At 50.6% G+C, this 16,401-nt stretch overlaps 1 protein-coding gene across 2 annotated transcripts in view; it reads left to right on the top strand.

The window, feature by feature from the left end:
* The window catches only part of clptm1 (CLPTM1 regulator of GABA type A receptor forward trafficking), a 75,365-nt gene that overhangs the window by 44,690 nt on the left and 14,274 nt on the right, over positions 1-16,401 (top strand). For both annotated transcript variants that reach the window (XM_072490140.1, XM_072490139.1), the window contains 3 exons: positions 3,393-3,486; positions 4,673-4,863; positions 9,183-9,278. In XM_072490140.1, the coding sequence (XP_072346241.1) occupies positions 3,393-3,486; positions 4,673-4,863; positions 9,183-9,278 (381 nt within the window). The remainder of the gene's footprint in view (positions 1-3,392; positions 3,487-4,672; positions 4,864-9,182; positions 9,279-16,401) is intronic.

Raw genomic sequence — 16,401 nt, 5'->3', positions numbered from 1 at the left:
CCTGCAATTTTAATTAAACCTCTTGGCTTTCTTTCCTTGGACATTGATTCCATTGCAAAGGTTAGTGAGATAGGAATCTCGTGAGCTACTAGGGACTGGCAGCATGCCAACACTTCGCCAGGTGCTCACCTGTCATATTTCCACATGACCAATTTAGAAACTGCAGCAGAATGGGGATAGTATTTTTTATCAAAAACTGTACAGGAGGGAACATTTGTTGAGAAAAGAAGCAGAGCAATCCTGCGGCGAATAACTCGCCTCCTGATCCCTCCCCAAAGCCTGTCCACCATCTACAAGGCGCAAGTCAGGAGTGTAATGGAATACTCTCCACTTGCCTTGATGAGTGCAGCTCCAACAACCCTCAAAGCGCGACACCATCTAGGACAAAGCAGCCCAGCTTGATTGCTCCTCCTTCCACAAACATTCAAACCCTCCACCACCGACGTGCCGTGTGTACCATCTACAAGATGCCACTGCAGCAACTCACTAAGGTTCCTTAGACAGCACCTTCCAAACCCACGACCACTACCATCTAGAAGGACAAGAGCAGCAGATACCTGGAGCCTCACCACCTGGAGGTTCCCCTCCCAAGTCAGTCACCATCCTGACTTGGGAATATATCGGCCGTTCCTTCACTGTCGCTGGGGCACCATCATGGAACTCCCTCTCGAACAGCACAGTGGGTGTACCTACACAACACGGACTGCTGCGGTTCAAGAAGATGGTGAGCTGTTTCCACTTGTGGGAGAGACAAACTAGAGGCCATAAACAAGATGGTCACTAATAAAGAAGTTAAGAAAACTTCTTTCCCTCTTCTGGTGGGGAGTTCCACATTCTGACCACTCTTTGGGTAATGTCACTGAACTCCTAATCCCAAAAGCTCCGACTAATGCTCTGGGAATGTGGGTTCAAATCCGCCAAGAGCAGCTATTCCAAATGAAATTCAATCAATAAATTCAGTTCATTTGTTTAAATAAATCTGGTATTCAAAGCTAGTCTCCGAAATGAAATTGATTATTGTAAAAACCTATCTGCCATCAGGAAATCTGCCATTCTTCCTGGTCTGGCCGACATGTGGGGCGGAATTCTCCGACCCCCCACCGGGTCGGAGAATCGGCGCGGCGCTGCGTGAATCGCGCCACGATGCCGGGACGCAATTCTCCGCAATGCGGAGAATTGGCACCGGCGCGGTGCCATTTGGGATATGCGCCGACTCTCTGAGCCGGCATGGGCCGGCGCACCAATTCTCCGGGCCGGATGGACCGAGCAGCCGTCAACAAAAAGGCGAGTCCTGCCGGCGCCGTTCTAACATCCTCTGAGCCGGCGGGACCTTGGCGTTGAAGGGTCCGGGTGTGGCCTGTGGGGAGGGGAGGGGGGTCCGACCCCGGGGGGCCTCCGTAGTGGTCTGGCCTGCGATAGGGGCCCACCAATTGGCGGGCCGGCCTCTCTGCCCCCTGGCCTCCTTTCCACCGCGTTGGCTCCTGTAGCCCTGCGCCATTTGGCGTCGGGGCCGCCGCGGGGAAGAAGGCCACTGCGCATGCGCTAGTTATTGGCGCCGGCCCAACTGCGCATGCGCTAGTTATTGGCGCCGGCCAACTGCGCATGCGCTAGTTATTGGCGCCGCCCAACTGCTCATGCGCTAGTTATTGGCGCCGGCCCAACTGCACATGCGCTAGTTATTGGCGCCGGCCCAACTGCGCATGCGCTAGTTATTGGCGCCGGCCCAACTGCGCATGCGCTAGTTATTGGCGCCGGCCCAACTGCGCATGCGCTAGTTATTGGCGCCGGCCCAACTGCGCATGCGCTAGTTATTGGCGCCGCCCCAACTGCGCATGCGCTAGTTATTGGTGTCGGCCCAACTGCGCATGCGCTAGTTATTGGCGCAGGTCCAACTGCGCATGCGCTAGTTATTGGCGCCGCCCCAACTGCGCATGCACGGACCCCGCGGCGCCGGGTTCAGGCCAGGATCGGCAGCTGGGGCCGCTCCAGCGCCGTCCTAGCACCCTGTGGGCTGCAGAATGGGGCCCCGGAACGGGCGCCGACGCCGGAGTAAAACACTCCCGTTTTTACTAAGCCGCCCGTTGGGAGAATCCCGCCCGTGATTCTCGGTCCACAGCGATGTGGTTGACATTTAACTGCCTCTCTGAAATGGCCATTCCGTTTTACCAAACTGCTGCGGGGAGGTTAAAAAGGGATTCGACTGCTCAACTTGGATAGCGTAAACAACAAAGACCCTGCAAAATCCCCCTTACTAACATCTGTGAGATTGTGCCAAAATTGGGAGAGCTTTCCCACAGACGAGTCGATAACAGCCGAAGATGGTCGTACTCCCTTTCAGCCAATATCCCAAACTCCACCATCAAGAGCTCTGGGTATGTCCTATCCCATAGGGAGGACTGACCCACCGCACCAAGGCTCCTTAGACAGCACCTTCCAAACCCACGACTGCTACTAGAAGGACAAGGGCAGCAGACACATAGGAATGTCACCACCTACAAGTTTCCTTCCAAGTCACTCGCTATCCTGACTTCGGAATATATCGCTTCACTGTCGCTGGGTAAAAATCCCAGAACTCCCTCCCTAACAGCACTGTGGGTGCACTTACACCTCCGGGATTGCAGTGGTTCAAGATGGCAGCTCACCACCATCTTCTCGAGGCCAACTAGGGAGGGACAGTAAATGCTGGTCAAGCCAGCGAAGCCCTCATCCTGCAAATTAATTAAAAAGCTAGAGTTGATGGCGGAGCATTATACAGTTGGGAGGGAGTTATCCTGGGGGTTCTCGGCATGGACGAAGAAACCTCCTGCTAATGACCACCTACCTTCCCTCAGCTGATTCATTAGTATTCCCCCACGCTGAAGAATCACAGGGTTGGAAAGTTACATTTAGTCCAGCGCTGGCAGAGTCCTGAAGGGCATGTGTGGGCCTGCAGAGAGCCAACAAGTGAGCAAAACCGACTAATCTTTGTTCGCCAAACTATCTATCACAGATAATGTCCATAAGAGCATTGGTAGGAGTAATCACACAGTGCCATTTTCAAACTTGAGCATACCGTCCATCATGTGTGGCACCACCACCACTAAATGGGTTAAATTCACGACAAATCTGGCACCAGCTGGACTGCAGCGACTTGAGAAGGCGGCTCACGACCACCTTCTCGAGGGCAATTAGAGGTGGGCTGTCAATGCTGGTCTAGCACCCCAATAATGGAAAAAAAGAACAATAATAAGAACACATATTTGAGATGAATAATATAAATGAATTTAAGGGAGGGCTGGATTAAGTTTATTTTGGCTTAAATTATTCTTCGAAGTTTGCAAAAGGATATCTGCTTGTATTGTTAGGGCAGCTTTCTGTTTAATTCATTTTTCTCCTCTATTCTCTCACGACAGGTTGCCTTATTGGAAACCAATCCCTATCTCCTAGCAGTAACTATTATTGTGTCAATTGTGCACAGCGTGTTTGAATTCCTGGCCTTCAAAAATGGTGAGATGTAACTGCAATTTATTTATATTATTTCATAATTACCGTATAACCTGCTTGTCTGATGTATGAAAGGCAACAGTGTCCATCCCAGTTCACCCAACATAAAAATGACCTGTAGTCTTTTACTATGTTGTTGCCTTGCAGTGTGCCATTATATCGGTTTTACAGACCTGGGCTTACCGATACGGGAATTATGTTGGTTATTGTGAGAAATCTTGTCGCTCTAACCCCACGGCAATCGAGACCTTTTTAATTCCCATCCATGTTGGTACCTTCCTGGACTTTAGGGCTCAGCTGGTCATTGGTAAAGTTGGAGGAGCTAAGAAACCACGAAGGTCGGAGGTTGTGTGTCCTTTCCGGACCCTAGCCTGTGATGGTTCATCATTATTATGAGATGCACTGTAGGAACTCATCTAGGCTCCTTTAGGCTGCACCCTCTGAACCCACAACTGCTGTCATCTAGAAGGACAAGGGCACCAGGCACGTGGGAACACCACCAGCTGATGGTTCCCCTCCCAGCCACTCCCCATCCTGACTGGGGAATATATCCACCGTCCCTTCCCTGTCGCTGGGTCTAAGTCCTGGAACTCCCTCCCTAGCAGCACTGTGGGTGTACCTACACCACACGGACTGCAGTGGCTCAAGAAGGCGGCTCACCACCATGTCGCAAGGGCAATTAATGCTGGCCTGGCCAGCGACATCCACATCCCACGGATGAATAACATAACATTTAATTGCCTGAAATCTCTTAAAATTTACGCACCACAATGAGGAAAGAGTGGACAAGCTGGGGTTCTTTTTTAGGGAAGAGAAAGGCTGATGGGCAAATTAATCAAGGACTTTAAGATTCTGAATGGGTTTGATAGGAAAGACATAGGGAAGATGTTTCCGTTTTGGGGGAGATCGAAACACAAACGATACGACAGTCGCACAGAACACTAATAGGGAATTTCTTTACCGAGGGAATGTGGAATCTGCAGTCGCAAGTAGTGGTTGAGCACAAATACATTTGGGGGACAGCTAGACAAGTGCACAAGGGAGAAAGGAATGGAGGGTATGCTGACTGGGTGAAATGGGGGCAGGGGTATGGAGTTGGATACACTGACCCACACCTGTTGGTCCAAATGGCCTGTTTTAGTGTTGAATGCTTGATGTAAATTGACCCAAGTGACCGATTCTTTTTCAGACATCCAGTTCTGGAACAGTCGTCAGTCCCTGGAGGGTCTTTCCGTGCGTTCGGTAATCTTTGGTGTCTTCCAGTCCGCCGTTGTATTGCTTTACATCCTGGACAACGAAACCAACTTTGTGGTTCAGGTCAGCGTGTTCATCGGCCTCTTGATCGACCTGTGGAAGATCACAAAAGTCATGGATGTGCGGGTAAGATGGTTCTTCTCCACTCCCAGGAAAGAGGTTTCGTACTGCTTTGCAGGGCAGGCTTTCAATGGGCAAGTGGCCAATCTGTGGAGAACGTTGTTCAGGGAGACTGCATGTTGATTCATTCAAATGCAAATGAGAAAGTCGGATTTCTTTCAGGAAATGCAATTTTGAATCCAGCATCTTAGTAATCGAAAGGCGCAATGTGTTGAGTGTAACATGCTTGGGTGGAGCAGGTGACTTTGAATGCTTGTAAATGCTGTACACCAAGAGGTTCTCTTTAGCTCCTGTCTGGGTCTGTAGTAGATCAATTGATCCATAGAATCCCTACAGTGCAGAAGGAGGCCGTTTGGCCCATCGAGTCTGCACCGACCCTCTGAAAGAGCACCCCACCTAGATCCACTCCCCCGCCCTATCCTAGTAACCTCACCTGAGTACTCAAAGCGGTGTAGATAAGGGACAATTTAACATGACCATTCCGCCTAACCCGCACATCGTTGGACTGTGGGAGGAAACTGGAGCGCCCGGAAGAATCCTACGCAAACACTGGGAAGAAGTTGCAAAGTCCACGCAGACAGTCGCCCAAGGTCGGAATGGAACCCAGGTCCCTGGCGCTGTGATGCAACAGTGCTAACCACTATGCCACCATAGAAGTTGATCGCTATGATTATTTTTGGAAATGTAGAATAATGTTATTTAATCCACTGCGGGTTTTTTATTGAACAGTGTTTTTATTTTAAAATATACTGCAAATTATGATGAGATTATTAAACTGTAAGAAAATGCATGGATAATCAGCTCATTCAGAAAATGCGGTACAGATATTGCGGTGCGCCCTTGCAATATATCCCCCTGCCTAATGAACCCCTTTCAACTGAAACAGGTCAAGCTAGTACAAGAATATAGGGAATATACAGTGAATGGTAGAACCCTCAAGAGTATTGAAAGTCAGAGAGATCTAGGAGTACAGGTCCACAGGTCACTGAAAGGGGCAACACGGGTGGAGAAGGTAGTCAAGAAGGCATACGGCATGCTGACCTTCATTGGCCGGGGCATTGAGTATAAGAATTGGCAAGTCATGTTGCAGCTGTATAGAACCTTAGTTAGGCCACACTTAGAGTTTAGTGTTCAATTCTGGTCGCCACACTACCAGAAGGATGTGGAGGCTTTAGAGAGGGTGCAGAAGAGATTTACCAGAATGTTGCCTGGTATGGAGGGCATTAGCTATGAGGAGCGGTTGAATAAACTCGGTTTGTTCTCACTGGAACGACGGAGGTTGAGGGGTGACCTGATAGAGGTCTAGAAAATTATGAGGGGCATAGACAGAGTGGATAGTCAGAGGCTTTTCCCCAGGGTAGAGGGGTCAATTACTAGGGGGCATAGGTTTAAGGTGCGAGGGGCAAGGTTTAGAGTAGATGGACGAGGCAAGTATTTTACACAAGAGGGTAGTGGGTGCCTGGAACTTGCTGCCGGAGGAAGTGGTGGAAGCAGGGACGATAGTGACATTTAAGGGGCATCTTGACAAATACATGAATACGATGGGAATAGAGGGATACGGACCCAGGAAGTGCAGAAGATTGTAGTTTTGTCGGGCAGCATGGTCGGCATGGCTTGGAGGGCCGAAGGGCCTGTTCCTGTGCTGTACATTTCTTTGTTCTTTGTAAGAAGCAGCAAAACCGGTGTGTCGCAGCATTCTGGATGCAGCGTAACAGGTGTGTCGCAGCATTCTGGATGCAGTGAAACCGGTGTGTCGCAGCACTCTGGATGCAGTGAAACCGGTGTGTCGCAGCATTCTGGATGCAGTGAAACCGGTGTGTCGCAGCACTCTGGATGCAGCGAAACCGGTGTGTCGCAGCATTCTGGATGCAGCGAAACCGGTGTGTCGCAGCATTCTGGATGCAGCGAAACCGGTGTGTCGCAGCATTCTGGATGCAGCGAAACCGGTGTGTCACATCATTCTAGAAGCAGCGTAACCGGCGTCGCAGCATTCTAGAAGCAGCGAAACCAGTGTCGCAGCATTCTAGAAGCAGCGTAACCGGTGTCGCAGCATTCTAGAAGCAGCGTAACCGGTGTCGCAGCATTCTAGAAGCAGCGTAACCGGTGTCGCAGCATTCTAGAAGCAGCGAAACCGGTGTGTCGCAGCTTTCTAAAAGCAGCGTAACCGGTGTCGTAGCATTCTAGAAGCAGTGAAACCGGTGTGTCGCAGCATTCTAGAAGCAGTGAAACCGGTGTGTCGCCGCATTCTGGAAGCAGTGAAACCGGTGTGTCGCAGCATTCTGGAAGCAGTGAAACCGGTGTGTCGCAGCATTCTAGAAGCACCGAAACCGATGTGTCGCAGCATTCTGGAAGCAACAAAACCGGTGTGTCGCAGCATTCTGGAAGCACCGAAACCGGTGTGTCGCAGCATTCTAGAAGCACCGAAACCGGTGTGTCGCAGCATCCTAGAAGCAGCTAAACCGGTGCATCGCAGCATTCTAGAGCAGCGAAACCGGTATGTCGCAGCATTCTGGAAGCAGCAAAACCGGTGTGTCGCAGCATTCTAGAAGCAGCGAAACCGGTGTGTCGCAGCATTCTAGAAGCACCGAAACCGGTGTGTCGCAGCATTCTAGAAGCAGCGAAACCGGTGTGTCGCAGCATTCTAGAAGCAGCGAAACCGGTGTGTCGCAGCATTCTAGAAGCAGCGAAACCGGTGTGTCGCAGCATTCTAGAAGCACCGAAACCGGTGTGTCGCAGCATTCCAGAAGCAGCGAAACCGGTGTGTCGCAGCATTCCAGAAGCACCGAAACCGGTGTGTCGCAGCATTCTAGAAGCACCGAAACCGGTGTGTCGCAGCATTCCAGAAGCAGCGAAACCGGTGTGTCGCAGCATTCCAGAAGCACCGAAACCGGTGTGTCGCAGCATTCTAGAAGCAGCGAAACCGGTGTGTCGCAGCATTCTAGAAGCGCCGAAACCGGTGCATCGCAGCATTCTAGAGCAGCGAAACCGGTGTGTCGCAGCATTCTAGAAGCAGCGAAAACTGTGTGTTGCAGCATTCTGGATGCAGCGAAACCGGTGTGTCGCAGCATTCTAGAAGCAACGAAACCGGTGTGTCGCAGCATTCTGGATGCAGTGAAACCGGTGTGTCGCAGCATTCTAGAAGCAGCGAAACCGGTGTGTCGCAGCATTCTGGATGCAGCGAAACCGGTGTGTCGCAGCATTCTGGATGCAGTGAAACCGGTGTGTCGCAGCATTCTAGAAGCAACGAAACCGGTGTGTCGCAGCATTCTGGATGCAGTGAAACCGGTGTGTCGCAGCACTCTGGATGCAGCTAAACCGGTGCATCGCAGCATTCTAGAGCAGCGAAACTGGTATGTCGCAGCATTCTGGAAGCAGCAAAACCGGTGTGTCGCAGCATTCTAGAAGCAGCGAAACTGTGTGTTGCAGCATTCTAGAAGCACCGAAACCGGTGTGTCGCAGCATTCTAGAAGCAACGAAACCGGTGTGTCGCAGCATTCTAGAAGCACCGAAACCGGTCTGTCGCAGCATTCTAGAAGCACCGAAACCGGTGTGTCGCAGCATTCTGGATGCAGCGAAACCGGTGTGTCGCAGCATTCTAGAAGCAGCGAAACCGGTGTGTCGCAGCATTCTAGAAGCAGCGAAACCGGTGTCGCAGCACTCTAGAAGCAGCGAAACCGGTGTGTCGCAGCATTCTGGATGCAGCGAAACCGGTGTGTCGCAGCATTCTAGAAGCAGCGAAACCGGTGTCGCAGCACTCTAGAAGCAGCGAAACCGGTGTGTCGCAGCATTCTGGATGCAGCGAAACCGGTGTGTCGCAGCATTCTAGAAGCAGCGAAACCGGTGTGTCGCAGCATTCTAGAAGCAGCGAAACCGGTGTGTCGCAGCATTCTAGAAGCAGCGAAACCGGTGTGTTGCAGCATTCTAGAAGCAGCGAAACCGGTGTGTCGCAGCATTCTAGAAGCAGCGAAACCGGTGTGTCGCAGCATTCTAGAAGCAGCGAAACCGGTGTGTCGCAGCATTCTAGAGGCAGCGAAACCGGTGTGTCGCAGCACTCCAGAGAGGGCCCGATGTTGGTGTACACTCGTGTTCCCTGATTGCAAAGAGATGTCAGGGCCAAGGGTGTAATCCTATTTCGTACCGTGAGACAAATAATTGCTGCTTGTTTCTTGAATTTAGAAGTTGTTCGCAGTTCTCTATGGTCCATAATTAGGAACAGAACGAAAAGGTGACAGCTTAAACTATATCTGAACAAAGTGCTGACAGAGCACCTAGTTTTTCTTTTTCGGACTCTCATATATGTTTTGTGATCCACCTCTTTGTTATAGATTGACCGAGTTAATAAAGTGGCCGGGATCTTCCCACGCTTGACGTTAAAAGACAAATCAACATATGTACAGTCCTCAACTAAGAACTATGATGATGTGAGTATGAAGCTGTGTTTAGAATTGCTTGAAGCTGTGGAATATATTTTTAAAATACAGGTACGGTGACCCAAATCCGGCGCAGTGGGACCGAGACCGTGCAGGATTTTGGACGTCCAACCTGCTCAAAGTTACTTGTTTTGTTATCGTCCATCAGGTTCAGTCACAAAGAGTTCAATCTATCTCAAGCTTGCATCCAGCTCTCGGTTATCGGTTTGCGTCTGGCTTTTTACGTTTTGAAGGCGTGTTTGCCAACCGGAACCGGAGGGAGTAGGCAACGAGGAGCTCCTCGCGCTCTTCAGCAAGAACCGATTCAAATTGCTGCTCGACCTGTATAGTACCTGACCAGCGGCGCTGGTTCCAAAAATGTCCGCCTTTTCAAGCTGCGTTACTACTGTTTTATTTGTGGACAGGCATTTGGGCAAGCATTTTGTTAAGCAGACAACAACCAGTGTGCAACAGCTCAAACTGTAAAGTTCTCTACTACAAAAATCTCCGGCTTTCGGATGCTGCTGGTTTTCGGGTAACCAGATCTGAGCTATTGTAACGGCACAAGTGAAATAAGGCTGTTTATGTTATTTCCTTGGCAATCTGTTCCCAACTCCAACCTCAGTCGCAATGCTAAAAGTATCATCTTGGAAGAAAGTGTGCCTTCTCGGCACGCCATTGGTGAGCCTGGTTTGCACAAAAGCGAGGGCTCTGTGCCAAATGGAGAATTAAGTGGGGAGCATTGGTTTAGTTCGGAGATGGCTGCTGTTGAAATTGGGGAACCCGTTCGCTTTTGTCCGTAAGTTGACTTGAGTTGGGGGGGGGGGGGGGAGAGGCTGTAGAGAACAAGGGGCTCAAACGCTTTCTTCCTCTGCGAGTGCAGTGCCAGCCAGCAGTGGGTGTAACCTTGCTGCAGTATGGTGCGAGAAGTGGAAGCCACGGTGCCCAGGAAATCAGTATCAAAATACATCTCCCATTTCATCCACAAACCGGTGCACCTACTGGGCCAGCTTTGAATGAAAGAAAGACACGGATACTCTGAAAAACATCCCACGGGGACTTCCGGTGGCGGCTATGAAGGAGTAAGTCGCACATTTGGTGGCTCCCGCTCGGGTTGGACATTTGGACCTTTTCCCCTGATTTTCTACCGGACTTGAACTGTAAAACTGATGACCGAGGCAATTGTCTACTGAATTCGCACATCGGTGCATGGACAGAAGGACCAGAAGTGCTCGTAAAGGCAGAAACAGAAAGACCGAGAAGCCTTGGGCAGAAGCTCAGCGGGAGACAGCACGGCGGAGGACCGGACCTCTGGTTTGTCGACCCAGCGGTCAACGGAGCAGCTGATGCAAGTTATTCAGGAAGGCTTTGCTAAGCAGAAACGGGACTGCTTGGACCCGATGAAAGAGTCAATTGAGCAGCTGGAGCTTAGATTGGACGCCCAAGATTGGGCGATCCAGAAGGTAGAGAAGGGGCTGGCTGAGCAGGAGGAACCTCAAACTGCGGTGGAGTTGGACGTGGGGATGCTGAGAGACCAGCAGAAGAAGCTCCTGGAGAAGGTGGAGGACCTAGAGAATAGGTCCCTGCCGGCAGAACTTGAGAATCGTTCTCCCGGAGGGGTCCGAAGGAGCGGACGCTGGGGCATACATCGCAGACATGTTTGAGAAGCTGCTGGGGGATGGGGCATTCTCCCGATCCTTGGAGATGGACAGGGCTCACCGAGCACTCGCGAGGAAGCCGCGAATGGGAGACCCCCTAGGGCAATGGTGGTGAGATTCCACAGGTACTTGGATAAGGAGCGCATTCTACAGTGGGCCAAGCAGACACGGAGCTGTAAGTGGGACAACAGTATCCTGCTGGCCTACCAAGACCTGAGTGGAGGTGGCCAGGAGAAGAGCAGGCTTCAGCCAGATTAGGTCGATCCTTTTTAAGAAAAAGGTGAATTTCGGACTGTTGTATCTGGCCCGTCTCTGGGTCACGTACGAGGAACAGCACTTTTATTTTGAGTCACCTGAGGATGCGCTGGACTTCGTGGAAAGGAAAGGACTGGTGGTGGACTGAGAACTTTTGAACTTTGCTGCAACGTTCATGGTTTTTGGGTTTTTTTTTCTGTTCTTTAAACAAAGTTTCCCATTTTTTGTTTTGTGGAAGCTGTTTGTAATGCCTTCTGTATTGGTTTGGGACCAGTGACAGAGCTGAGCGAGTTAAAGTTTTCATTTACACTGTTGGGGGATGGAGGTGTGCTTGTTTAGATTTTGGTGTTTTTCTGTCGGGCAAGCGGCTGAGGAAATGTATTCCGAACTACCTGCAGGTCAACGACGGGGGAAATTTCAGCAGCGATGGTCTGGGAAGCATAGAAGGCGATTGTCAGAGGGGAGCTGATCTCGATACGGGCCCATAGGGAGAAGGTAGACAGGGCAGAGACTGACGACTGGTAAAGGAGATACTACAGATCGATAGGAGGTATGCAGAGACCCCAGAGGCAGGGCTTTTAAGGGAATGGCTGAGGCTACAGGCGGAGTTCGGCTTGTTAACCACAGAGGGCAGTGGAACAGCTGAGAAAGGCGAGGGAGGCGATCTGTAAGTATGGAGAGAAGACCAGCAGAATGCTTGCACAGCAGCTTAGAAAGAGGGAGGCAGCCAGGGAGATAGGGAAAGTAAATGACGGAGATGGAAACCTGGTTGGAGATTCAGCAGGGGTAAATAAGGTGTTTAGTGATTTCTACAGTAGGCTGGTATAGGTTGGAACCCCTTACGGGGCCGGAGGGAATGAGGCACTTCTTGGGGGGGCTGAATTTCCCAAAGGTGGACAGGGAGCTGGTAGAAGGGCTGGGGGCCCCGATTGAGTTGGAAGAGATAGTGGAGGGTGTGAAGGCCATACAGTCGGGTAAAGCCCTGGGGCCGGACGGGTACCCAGTGGAGTTTTATAAAATGTTCTCTGGGATATTGGGGTCGGTGTTGATGAGGATGTTCAATGAGGCAAGAGAAAGAGAGGTGCTGCCCCCGACGATGTCACATGCCACGATTTCGCTGATTCTGAAGCGGGACATGAACCCGGAGCTATGTGGGTCCGACAGGCCGATATCCCTGTTGAATGTGGATGCCAAACTTCTGGCCAAAATTTTGTCCTCCAGGATTGAGGATTGTGTTCTGGGGGGGGGGGGGGGCGTGGTTGGAGGAGTGGTTGGAGGAGTCTATGCCAGTGTTCTTCAAACTTTTTTTCCGGGGACCCATTTTTACCAACCGGCCAACCTTCGGGACCCAACCCAGCCGACCCTCGTGACCCACGCCGGCCGACCTGAGCGACCACCATTTTCTCTTTCTTTGTTTGCTGCTGACAAAAATGGAGGGAATGGTTTTGGGTCCCTTTGGCCCTCGTACACGCTCCTCCAATGGAACCTGTTGGATGAAGGTGAAGCCTTCTGGTGTCGGAAAGTATGGAGTCTCCATCTGTCCAAAGTTCTGACTTTTTTCCCTGTAAAATTTGATCAAATAAACCCCCCCCCCCCCCCAAACTTGTAAAATATAAAATAAAATGCGTAAATAAATGAAAAAAGTGAATAAACCCCCCCCCCCCCCCCCGAACTTGTAAAAAAATAAAATGAATAATATAAATGAAAAAAGTAAAAATTAAATGAATAAAATAAATGAACAAAAACCACTACAGAACTTGTAAAACAAAAAGTTGCAACCGCTTAAAAAAAAAAAAAATAGCGGCCGCACTGCGCATGCGTGCCCGATTATCGGCTGCGCATGCACAGTGCGGGCAAATTATTTTTTTTTAAACATGTTCGCGGCCGCTTGCAGCCGGCGTTATGAAAAGCCGGCTGCTGCGTGACCCTCCCGACACCCGCCCGCGACTCACCCGCGGGTCGCGCCCCCGACTTTGAAGAAGACTGGTCTATGCAGACGACTTGCTTCTCTATGTATCGGACCCAATTGAGGGGATGGAAGAAATCATGAGGATTCTAGGGGAATTTGGCCGGTTTTCGGGGTATAAGCTAAATATTGGGGAAAGTGAGATGTTTGCGGTCCAGACGAGGGGACAGGAGAGGCGATTGGGGGAGCTGCCGTTTAGATTACTAGGGGGAAGCTTTAGGCACCTAGGCATTCAAGTGGTGCGGGAATGGGACCGGCTGCATAAATTAAATCTGACCCGACCAAATGAAGGACGATTTTCGGAGATGGGACGCGCTCCCGTTGTCATTAGCTGGGATGGTGCAGACGGTGAAGATGACAGTCCTCCCGAGATTCCTGTTCGTGTTTCAATGTCTCCCCATCTTTATTCTGCGGTCCTTTTTTAAACGGGTCAACAAAGTGATCACTGGCTTTGTTTGGGTGGGCAAGACCCCGCGGGTAAGGAAGGTAATGCTTGAGTGGAGTCAGGGAGAGGGCGGGCTGGCGCTGCCAAATTTTAGTAATTATTACTGGGCGGCGAATGTAGCCATGATCAGGAAGTGGGTGGTGGGGGAGGGCTCGGCATGGGAGCGTGTGGAGGCGGCTTCATGCAAGGGCACCAGTCTGGGGGCGTTGGTAACTGCGCCTCTGCCGTTCCCGCCGGCACGGTACTCCACCAGCCCCGTGGTGGTGGCGGGTCTGGGGGCAATGGAGGAGACATCTGGGAGCAGAGGGAGCATCGGTCTGGTCCCCAATCTGTAATAATCACCGGTTTGCCCTGGGAAGTATGGATGGGGGTTCCGGATATGGCGGAGAGCAGGGATTGAGAGGATGGGGGATATGTTTATAGAGGGGAGCTTTCTGAGTAAGAGGGCGCTGGAGGAGAAGTTTGGGTTGGCGAGGGGCAACAAATTCAGGTATCTGCAAGTGCGAGACTTCCTACGTAAACAGGTGTCAACCTTCCCGCTCCTACTGCTAAGGGGGAGTCAGGACAGGGTAGTTTCCAGAGGGTGGGTAGGAGAAGGGAGCGTCTCGGACATTTACAAGGAACTTATGGGGTCAGAGGAGACGCAGATCGAGGAGCTGAAGCGCAAGTGGGAGGAGGAGCTGGGAGTAGAGATCGAGGAAAGTCTATGAGCGGACGCGTTGAGTAGAGTCAACGTGTCTGCAACATGTGCCAGGCCCAGCCTGGTACAATTCAAGGTCGTTCACGGGGCTCATATGACAGTGGCCCAGATGAGCAGATTCTTTGGGGTGGAAAACGGGTGTGCAAAATGTGCGGGATGACCAGCGAACCATGTCCACATATTCTGGGCATGTCCGAAGCTTAGGGGATTTTGGCAGGGGTTTGCAGATGTTTTTAACACCGTGGACATGACAAGAGTGGCACTGAGTCCAGAGGTGGCGATTTTCGGGGTGTCGGAAGACCCGGGAATCCAGGAGGAGTAAGAGGCCTTTGCTTCTCTGGTAGCCCGGAGACATACTATTAGCTTGGAGGGACTCAAAGCCCCTGAAGTCGGAGACCTGGCTATCGGACATGGCTAGCTTTCTCTGTTTGGAGAAAATTCAGTTCGCCCTGAGAGGGTCACTGTTAGGGTTCACCCGGAGGTGGCAACCGTTCGTCGACTTCTTCGCGGAAAATTAATCGTCAGCAGAAGGGGGCTTAGTTTAGCTTAGAGTAGGGGGTTAATAAAGGTGGGACCTGTAAGGGAGGGAGACGGCTTTTGCACTATGTTTATAGATTCATGTACAATGTTTATTTTGTTGTTGTTATAATACAAAAAATACCTCAATAAAATATATATATATATATTTTAAAAAACCATCCCAAGGGGCTTTTCACAGTAACTTCATTGAAGCCTACTTGTGACAATAAGCGATTATTGTTAAGGTGGTCTCAGTGCCTCCTATTATGGCTTCCTCTTGTTCCCTTGATTACAAGGTGGTTCAGGTTATAATCCTATGGTGCCACTGTCTTGAAGGGTGAAATAGCTGACTTGAAGCTCAAAAGCGGGTCCTATCTGTCTCTACTACTGAAACGCAGAAGCATGGAAGTTATACTGAGCCTGTACAAAGCTCCGCTAGACCATAACTAGAGCACTGCACTCAGTTCTGGTCACCACGCTTTAGGAAGGATGGAGGTGCCCTCCAGGGACGCATAAGAGATTAACCAAAATGGTTCCAGGGATGAGGGATTTTAAGGACCAGGTTAGGCTGGAGAAACTGGCGGTCGATCTGGGGATTGAGGCACGATTTGATGGAGGTGTCGAAGATTCCTGAAGGTTTACGTGAGGTAAACAAAGGGAAGGTGTTGCCATTAGCTGGTAACAGTAGCTGGACACGTATCTGATGTCCTGAGCAAGCAATGCAGAGGAGATGCCAGGAAAAGCTTCTTCATTGCAGCAAGTGGTAATGACCCGGCAGTCAGACCCGTGAAGGTGGATGCAGAGGCGATTAATGGTTACAAAAGAAAATTGGATGGGCACTTGAGGGATATAATCTTGCAGGGCTATGGGGGTAGCGTGGGAAATTTGGGGCTAACTGTATTGCTCTACAGAAGCTGGTATGAACTCAATGGGCCAAATAGCCTCTTTGTGCTGTGATGACCCTCTGACTCCATAGATGTATTTTGGTCTGCATCAATTCATGACGAAGCAAACTTGGAGAGTTTCCTGGGCTTGCCATTCAATCCTCCACCATCAGACCAGTGGCAGCCGTGTGTACCGTCTACAAGATGCACTGCAGCAACTCGCCAAGGCTCCTTTGACTGCACCTTACCAAGTCCCCTACCACTTGGAAGAAAAAGGGCAGCAGATGCATGGGGACGCCATCACCTGCAAGCTCCTCCATCCTGACTTCGAAATATATCGGCCGTTCCTTCACTGTGGCTGGGTCAAAATCCCGGAACTCCCTCCCGAACAGCACTGTGGGTGTACCTACACCGCACGGACTATAGTGGTTCAAGCAGGTGGGACAATTGGGGGTGGTCAATAAATGCTTGCCGAGAATGCATATATCGTGAAAGAATAAAGAAGTGGTTATTGTGAGGAGAATAGAGGAAGTTGGATCAGTACATGAGGGACTGAGCATATAAGGATAAATTGATACGGGTGGGGTGAGGTAAATGTAGCGGGAGAAGGCGCACGAGGGGTATAAACATGCTGTTTTGTGTTCTGTAAATTAATGGATTTTGACTATAAATGGAACTTGGGCGAATGTAGATTTGTCATTTCTGAGA

The sequence above is a fragment of the Scyliorhinus torazame genome, chromosome 25, assembly GCF_047496885.1.
Source record: "Scyliorhinus torazame isolate Kashiwa2021f chromosome 25, sScyTor2.1, whole genome shotgun sequence".
Taxonomy (NCBI): domain Eukaryota; kingdom Metazoa; phylum Chordata; class Chondrichthyes; order Carcharhiniformes; family Scyliorhinidae; genus Scyliorhinus; species Scyliorhinus torazame.
The sequence above is the reverse complement of the archived record's forward strand: the minus strand, read 5'-3'. Positions and strand labels throughout refer to the sequence as shown.